The 8,920-nt window shown below is 41.4% G+C and overlaps 1 protein-coding gene across 1 annotated transcript; it reads right to left on the reverse strand.

Moving 5' to 3' along the window:
• Nucleotides 1-260: 260 nt before the first annotated feature.
• NEK2 (NIMA related kinase 2) lies at nucleotides 261-8,669 on the reverse strand. The gene is made up of 9 exons (XM_026111246.2): nucleotides 8,484-8,669; nucleotides 8,080-8,297; nucleotides 6,541-6,778; nucleotides 5,776-5,858; nucleotides 5,403-5,529; nucleotides 4,333-4,552; nucleotides 3,286-3,340; nucleotides 3,123-3,193; nucleotides 261-729 (listed from the first exon to the last, which is right to left on the reverse strand). The coding sequence occupies exons 1-9, from the start codon at nucleotides 8,652-8,654 to the stop codon at nucleotides 506-508; spliced, it is 1,407 nt and encodes a 468-aa protein (XP_025967031.2). The 5' UTR covers nucleotides 8,655-8,669; the 3' UTR covers nucleotides 261-505.
• Nucleotides 8,670-8,920: the final 251 nt, after the last annotated feature.

Below are 8,920 nucleotides of genomic sequence, written 5' to 3' on the forward strand. Positions count from 1 at the left end.
TTTTTATACTTCTGACAGTTAAAAAGTAGTTACAAGCACACACAGACAAAAACCTGCTACTTTTCCAACACCAAATGCACAAAGTGTCAATATTTCTTTTATCGAGAATTGTACATTATGATTAGCAACAATTTAACCTACAGATCATGAATCTCTGTACATTTTTCATCAGAAAGTTTTCCTCGCCAGATATAGAATGACCCATTTTTACCAGATATGGTATTTTCTTTTTCAGAAAAGTAATGTACAGTGAACAGAAAGAGGACCAAAATATTTTTTCTTTAATAACACAATTCAGCTTGTTTGATTTGGTATCAAAACTATTTTCATAAAATAAGCTTTTATACAATCTTATGAACTACCTGCCATAGACTAAAAGAGTTTGTATAAGGACTATTAAAATAAATTTTCAGCAGGTTCCAGATTATCAGACGGAGGCACAAATATGTTCCTATTCATTTAATCAGCTCTAAAAAGTTAAATACTGTACATTTATATTACAGCTTCAGCGCATGCCCAAGATTTGCCTGCTCTTTAACTGATAGTTTTTCTCCAGTTCACACAGTGCTTGAGCGCGTAGATTTGCAGCATATAGACGTTTTTTGAGATCACGGCATTTTCCTTTAGAAAGAGGATAGTTTTCCAGATTAACAGGACACACAGCATTCTCTTCAGTTCCAAAGTGGACTTTTTTCTTGTTTGTAGAAAAGGGGAGCAGGACCACATTATCTTAAGAAAAAAACAATAAAAAAGCACTAAATTAGTGTATCCTGCAGCATTTATTGCTTTATTTATATTCTTTAACCCTACCACCCAATTTGCTAACTACATATGGATTTAATTTATTAATGTATTTCAGTTCATAGTGGGTTTTCTTTGACATTTTTGGAGGGAAAAAAATGAGAGTCTTTAAAATGATTGTGTTAAAAGGAGACATGCCACTAGTTTTTACAGTATCATCCATCTTATAGAAGGCTTTCAGAAAAGCTTTAGCTGAATTTTGAAGATCACTTCTACTTAAGGAAATAATAATAGAAATAAGGAGACAAGCCATAAGTTTTATTCTTTGGAAAAAGTCCACATGAAATAGTAACATAATCCAAATGCAAAAGGAAATAAAGTATGAGGCTCTCAGCTACAAAAAAAAAAGTTACCACCCCTTTCTAGCAGGGGCAGGCCAACTCTAGGCCCATATTAAGTCAAGTAGGTAGAGCTTGGCTCTGACTAGATGAATGAGTTTTTTAGATGCATTAATAACCAGCCGCCTCCTGGAACAGCAATTTTCCCAATACAATTACACTTCAGGCATATACAGCTGCCAGAGTCAAGATAGTTTGGGGGCATTTTTTTAAAATGGATTATGGTAGAAAAACTACCACCAAGAGGTATTAAAACACCTGAGCTCTCTTATAAAGTCAGCTTTTGTGAGACTTCTCCTGTGGAGGGTGGGGGAAGCCACCTTGCTGGAAGCCCCAGCCATCCTACTGATCACTAAGGCCTTAGTTTTCAATTCATGGGAGTAGCACAAGGATGCAGTAAGCAGAGAAGAGGCAGAAAGACCAAAACGAAGAGGCTAGTGAATGTTTCAGCATCTTCAGGAGTTTCGTATGAGCAAGCTACATGTGTATTACCATGCTAATCCTTCCTTAAGGGTTAGGGAATCTATACAAAAAGAACAAGTTCAGGTGTCTAGGACTGCCCTAGAAACTAAGGTTTTTGGTATTCTATTTTATTGTGAACTATGTAACTCACTGAGGAGGAATTAGGGAACCAACTGCTATGTAACATGAAGGTTTAAAAACAATAACTAATTGCAGATAACAGAAGCAAGTGATCTTGGTAACAGATAGTTGGAAGAACACTAAGACCATTCATGTCAGGACAGGGAGAATTTTAGAGAGTATTAGAGTGGTGTGGAATGAATCAGAATAGTGGCAAACAGCACTGTTACAGAAGTATGGTTAATCAGATGACCTGCAGGTAAAGACCAGCAAGATCTAGTCACTCTGTAATAATTATGTTAATTTCTTTGCATTGCCTAAAGTTATTGGCTCCTATCGAATAATTTCAGATGGGCAAACATCCCTGTTAAGGCTAAAAGGGTGGGAGATGCAGGAAAACAGAAGCAAATACTGAAGCATGTTTACTCTCAATCCTCCAGCATAGAGACAAGATCATGAAGCCCAAAGCAAGTTTATTTTTAATATATTAAAGAAAATAAAATTTAAGAACCACAAGATAGAGACAGGAGGAATTCTCAAAAGAACACTGGAAGTAGCTTAAGTACCACTAAACTTCCAGTGGCATTTTACTTCTGTTCTTTCCTGGTATGATAGGCACTTCTGAAAGAGATGCACTCTTGGTTTTACTTGCATTAGAGAGATCTTTTTAGTTTTGGTTAGAGATAATGCAAGGTATTTCTGCTGCATATTAAAGTGTTTGCAACTTTTCTGGTTCTAGAAGCGCTATTCAGGACCCAGCCATTCGGTATTCCACCAACACTTCACTCCTGCTCTCTCCAGCAAATTTCTGGACTCATAACTATTGTAAAACAAATTGGGCAGTGGGGAGTCAACTAAATATCATAGCACACTTCCAAAGCTGTTTGTTCTAGTGAATAAAACTAGAGTAAGCAAACAGCAGTTTGTATTCTTCAGCGCTTAGATAATGCAGAAGTCCAATCTCTATCACTGGCTACAAGTATCAGTTCCCACCTTGAGGTGTATAGAAGCTCATGAACCAAAGCTGAAGTGATTAGACATGCACAATTTTATTAAAATTTAATCAATGCTCTATAAAGATGATAGATCTATAATTTAAAAAGTACAGCTCTGAGAGTTTGGTTTACAAATCAGTACTCCAATCACCTCACCACAAGAATCCAATTTTCTAAATTGAATAAGACTGTAGTGCTCACAGTAAGTTGTTCTCATGGCTGAGCATCATTAAGTCTTTCTGCAAAGCAGGAAGTCAGGAGTCTATTTCAAACCATGCAGAGCTAATTGGTGTTTGTCTCTTTAAGATAGGACTTGGTACAGCATGCATAATGTCAGGGGCACTCTTCTGGTCATACCAGCCTACATCTATCAGTGCATGTGGCTTCCTGTAGTATGCTTTCATACCTGTACCATCTGCACATGCTAAAATCCTCTGCTCTTTGTAGAGAGTGTAGTTCCTCATCAAGTTTTCAGCTCTGTTTTGAAAAGAGAAGTTTAGAAAAATCTTCAGTCTTAAGGAAAAGAAAAAAAATTAATCTAGGTAGCTATAAATAGGTTAGTAAGATACCTAGCAAGTTTGTCTTCTGCCAGTCTCTCTCGAACACAGAGCTCTCGTTCTCTCTCTGGAAGCAGAAAATAGGGTAGCATGCAAAGTTAAGATGTAAATGTTAAAGGGACTGTCCATGGTGTATTTTCCTGCAGAAAGAGCTAGTAGTAACCTGCCTGATGCATCCATATTTCTACTTCTGTAGGTCTAAAAGCTAGATAACTGCTGTGCAGATACAAGCTTAATCAATGCATTGATAAAGCACCAGATCAGTATGCTGAAGTGCCGGCCATTTTATTTAATTCTGCCACATGTGCAAAAACGAAGTTACAGTGGCTTTCCATTCTGCACATTAACTTAGTGGCATACATGAAATGTCTGGATAAAATATTTAAATGCCAGATACTGGAAGACAAATATGACTAAATAACCTCTTTACAGTGGCAGCTGTTACTCAGGCTCACAAAACCATATGTCATGGTTAAGAACTGCCTTAGAGTCTACTGCATATGCAGAGAGGTATTTTATCTAGGCAGCTGATTCTTGGTTGTTGGGATCTCCTATCTACACTGTTTTACAGATAAGCTACCTATAGGATGCTACTTCCATTATAGCAGTTAACAATTCACTTTGAACTATATTCTTGCTCCAACATTACCCTCCCCTTAAGGCTACATATTTATGTAGCCAACATTAGTTTACATAGCCAGAATACGTAAAAGGCAATCTGCGTTGCACAGTGCAAGATAATACAGTCAGAGAAGGTTCCTGTATGCTTTTGCAAGTATTGTTCATTTTGAATAATTACGCCACACCAGGCGTTTCTATTTCTGAACTGAACTACCAAGTACATCTTGGTAATTAAAAACAAGAACAAACTAGAGTAAGTGAGCAACTGCAAGCGCTCTAGTTTGTCTGAAGACAGAATTCTGGTTGTGACAACAGGACTGTGATACATTAGTAAGTTAGGACAAAAGCTTTGAAAACATCCCACCCTCCCTTCCTCTACACTTATTCTTTCAAATTAGAACCCCATGGCCACCCCCTTCCCAAAGGGAAATATCATACGCTCCAAACGTTGCTCTCTCTCTTTAATGGCTTGTTCTCTCTCCTGTAACTGTTGTTCCTTCAGTCTCAGCTCGTTCACTGCAGTTTCTGAATGCTGCAGCCTCTCTGCCTCCCCCGCTCGCTGACCTCTCTTATCAGAATTCTTTTTTTGTTCTTCTGCCACCAAGTCTGCTATCAAGGGGTGCTGTAGAATGTCTTCCACAGAGGGTCGGCAATAATCCTAAAGGAGAGAAGTTAACAACAGGTTCCATCTTTTAATATGTACCATTAAGGCCAGGGAACCTCCAGCCAAGGTAGATCTCAAGTTGAGACCAGCTGAGCTGCTACACAGTAGTAAAAGAGAAGCTGAAGAAAAAAAAAGTTAAGAAAGGGCAGCAGCTAAGCTATGCCATGCTAATTAAACCAGGAGACAACAGCTGAGGAAGGAGGCTGTTACTACTCTCCAGTTCTAGAAGCTGCAACTCTGGCTCCCCCAGCCCAGACATCCACACCTTAGAGCCTGAATGAGGAGGTAAGCCTAAAAGGAGATTGTCAGTAGGTTCTGCAGGCAATACACATCTCCACACCAAAGCCTGTCAAAGTCCTGAAAAATCCGTATCTTCATTTCTTGTTACAGCTTTGTTGTCCCATCCAGTATTATTCCCCTCAAATTCTTCCCCCATCCCACCCCTTGAGGTGAGCTGTTAGCTATGAGAAACAGAGTGTCCAAGAGGGAGGCAAAACAACCCCTTCCAAATTCCAAAGGCACTTTAACCCAGGAGGCAGAAGACCATCAGCATGCTATTCAGTGGTTCCATACAGGCCAGTATTCAGACAGTCTTCTGCCATCCTGCAAACCTGGCCTAACACTAAGCTGCTGCCTTTGTTTAATGAACCTGCAATATCACTTGAAGGAGGAAAAAAAAAAAAAAAAAAAAAAAAAAAATTGTGCTTTGTTAGTCACAAGGTTACTGGCAACCACCACTCCAGATCAGTTTGTTTCATAGTTAAGAAGGAAAACTAGTACTTCAGTTTAATGGCATTGGAGGTTTAATCAAATTATGGGTGGAAAAATAGTAATCGATTCTTACCTTTAAGTTCAGCATCTTTTTGAGAAGTTCATTCAACTGTTCTGAGTAGCGATACGGTATTCGTCTGAACTTCCCTTCCCTTATCTTTTCTGCCAACTCCTTTTGGTTGTAAGCTCTAAATGGAGGCCTGAAGAAGAATATTTTCTTAATCTTTCACTAGTTTTACAGAACTTATTTTTCAAAATGGGCATCAGACTTTAAGAAAGCAAACTGCAATCAAAGATTAGTTTTGACTACCTAGTGTCAAGAGCAATATGGAAATAAAAATGCAGAACTTCTGTCCAAAAATCTTTAAGAGTTACCTGTACAAGATGTAACGACATATGCATTACCAACTATGTTTCTACTTTCATTACCACACAGGTGTACTTACGAGAGCGCACATAACTCATACAGGAGGCATCCTAGAGACCAGATGTCAGATTTTTCATTGTATGACATGCGGTTCATTTGTTCCTAAAGAAAAAGAGCAGTCTTAAATTTATGTTTATTAGTTAAGACATTGTTCTCTTATTGTAGTATTGAGCATCAGCTATTGTTCAAGGCAGAATTAAACCATTAGTTACTGGGTTTAAGATTCCATTCTAATTAACCTCCATAGCTATTCTTACTAGCAAGATTTTGACCATAGTTATGTAGCGGTGCCACACTGTACAAAACTTCAAAGAGTTGCACCAGTCTCCATGCCTCAATCAACATTAATGTTTCCCACACAAAGTGCACAGTATCAGAGAATACCTCTATTCTTCCTCATCTGCAGTATAAATTAAAATCCTACTGTCAAGAGAAACTTTAATAGCCTGATTACCATAATGCTATGCAACATAACTACCTTACACTAGCAGTAAGGTTCCAAGAATATATCAAAGCTTATGTAGTAAAGAGCAACCTGAATTAAAAGGTAGTGACAGCATGAGAGAGAAAGGAGAAGGAAACATCTAAATTGAATAACTTTTTCTCCAGAACATATACCTTCTTCATAATGGGGTGAGGGGAGGGGAAGGAGTCACATATTTAGACTAGTAACTTCTCATTAAAGCCTCCTAAGCATTCATGGAACCCAAGACCAACACTGCAGAAGAAGGAAGGCATCTCGGAGGAAGGAATGAGGAGATAAGACACAGAAGGAAAGACTTACTGGAGACATATAATACGGGGTTCCAACAAATGTTTTGGCAAAGCTGGTCTCATGATGCAGTATTCTAGCTAGACCAAAATCTCCAAGCTTCACATTCTGCTTGCCATCTAGAAAGACATTTGCTGGCTTTAGGTCACGGTGCACAGTGACTGCACCATCACTCCGTCTGTGACATTCCTTCAAGGCCAAAGTCAACTGAGCCAATACACGGAGAACAAAGTTTTCTTCTAAGTAATGCCTGAAAAGTAAACACATTCTTAAACAAATGTAACCTCCATAGCATATAAAGCACATTTAATTAGCTGCTGCCACTCTTTCAGTCCTGTAACTTATTTTTTTAATACTACTGTTACTACTCACCACAGTCAACCCCAACACTTAAAAAAAAAAAAAAAAGCTAATAGCAACAAGCACCTACACAGGTTATTTTAAAAGGGGGGAAAAAAAATCCATTTACTTGGTGGCCTGTTCTTTTTAGCTAAAAAAAAAAAGGAATAGGAAAGTTTTTTTCATTGGTAAGTGTTCAAATAGACAGCATTATTCATTATGCTCTGCAGCAGAAAAGGAAGGTGGGAAAAATTGTGAGCAGTATGGCCTACCAGCTAGTCCAACTCTATGTTGGAACACATCTAGAATTTTATTGCAGAATCTCCATAATGTTCTCCTCCTCCAAAAAAGGAGTCTAAAAACAGATGCAGAAACAGAAGTATGTAGCGTTGCCATTGCTTACAACACAAACATCAGTCTGATGCTTTGTGATTAGTTCTACCTCTTTGCTCACTTAAGAGGACAGTATATGGTCAACTGTTTCTAAAACCGTTATGAACAACTTACAGCAAGAGAGCCAAGCCAGTACAGACTGTAACATAACCCTCCTCAAGTTGTAACACTGATGTGTTTGGAGCAGTTTCAACTCTGTTTTGAACTGTTCTCACATAGCAACACATTATGTACTTGTTTAATCTAAAAACGTGAAACTGATATCATGCTTAATAATTAGACTTCTAGGTTTCAGATTACACCAAGGTGAAATTTTGTCAACTCAGGTGCCTGTAAAGGGTCAATATGCAGGCATATATGATAGTTTTTAACAGTATGTTCAAAATTGCTTTTTCCTTGCAGGAACTTTTCATGATGGTATTCTAGGAAAAAAACATGCGTGTTTTTCATTGGCAAGCTAAAAAACCTCACAGACTATGCTACTGATCTAGAAGAGCTGCGACTTGCTGTTGAAGCTTTCACTGTCATGCACGGCATAGTACCCAAAATCCCCTCACCAGGAGGGGTCACTGTTCTTTGCTATTCGGATAGAGGAAGAGTTATCCTATCACTAGTGACATTCTCTAGCACAGTTCGCAGCAGCATAATGATTTTGTACAAGCCTTTCACAGTTCAGAAGAGTTGCTACGTTCAGGAGGTGGAACCTGAAGCTGTCCGTGGGTTATTAAGGGACACATCTCGCTCTGAGCTTGCTCTTTCCACTGCCTAAGATCCTTTACGCTAGATACCCTAGGACCGCCACAAGCGGCTCTCACATGCCTTTCTTTCGTGCAGCGCGCGATGAGGCTGGCCAGATCGCCCCCGTCGCAGTACTCCATCACGATGTACAGGGTCGTGTTGCTCCTGTCGATGATGCGATCGTAATACCGGACGATGTTCGGGTGCTTCAGCTCGCGAAGCAAATTCACTTCCGAAACAAGCATTTGTTTCTCTGCCTCCGTCATGGAGCCATAGTCGAGCTCCTTCCAAACCAAGACCTGTGGTAGTGGGGGGGAAGGGGGGATTTACAGAGCGGTTGACACAAAGCAGAGCGGGGTGGGGGCAAACCCGCTCGCTCACGCCGCAAAGCCGTTGGGAGACGGCGCACACGCAGCACCACCGGCACGTTAAAGTGACGCACACTGCGGAGAGCGGCGCGGCGCGGCGCCTCGCCCTCGCCTCACCTTGCCGTCGGCCTTGCGGCGCACCTTACGGCACTTGCCGTAGGAGCCGGCACCGATGGTGAGCAGCACCTCGTAGTCCTCGGGGCGGCTGGGCATGGCGGCGCGAGCGCGGGCACCGCCAGGCCGGGCTCCGCACCTGCCGCGTTTAAACACACCGCCCCGCCCGCCCATTGGCCGGGCCTCCCAGCCCCGCCCACGCCGCCCGCCTTCCCATTGGCTGCGCCTCCGTAAACAACGCCCGCCAGGTAACGGCTGTTACAACGGCCGGGCGGCGGCGCCAGGCAGCCATCGCGAGAGCTGCAGCCGCCGCCGCCGCCCGCCCCTGCCCCTGCCCGCCCCTGCCCGCCCCTGCGAGGCAGCGCCGAGAGGGCCGAGCTGCTGGGCGGGGGCACCGGGGAGGTCCTTTCCCGGCAGGTTTCCGGGCTTCCCCGCTGGCC

Source organism: Dromaius novaehollandiae, chromosome 3, assembly GCF_036370855.1.
Source record: "Dromaius novaehollandiae isolate bDroNov1 chromosome 3, bDroNov1.hap1, whole genome shotgun sequence".
Lineage (NCBI taxonomy): Eukaryota > Metazoa > Chordata > Aves > Casuariiformes > Dromaiidae > Dromaius > Dromaius novaehollandiae.

Bases quoted from the DNA above. Each gene is read 5' to 3' on its own strand.
- NEK2 (XM_026111246.2), bottom strand. From the start codon at position 8,654: ATGGGCGGGCGGGGCGGTGTGTTTAAACGCGGCAGGTGCGGAGCCCGG. The intron at 8,298-8,483 runs GTGAGGCGAGGG...CCACTACCACAG, and splicing joins GCCGCAAGGCCGACGGCAAG to GTCTTGGTTTGGAAGGAGCT. The intron at 730-3,122 runs GTATGAAAGCAT...TTTTTTCTTAAG, and splicing joins AGCATGTGCAGATGGTACAG to ATAATGTGGTCCTGCTCCCC.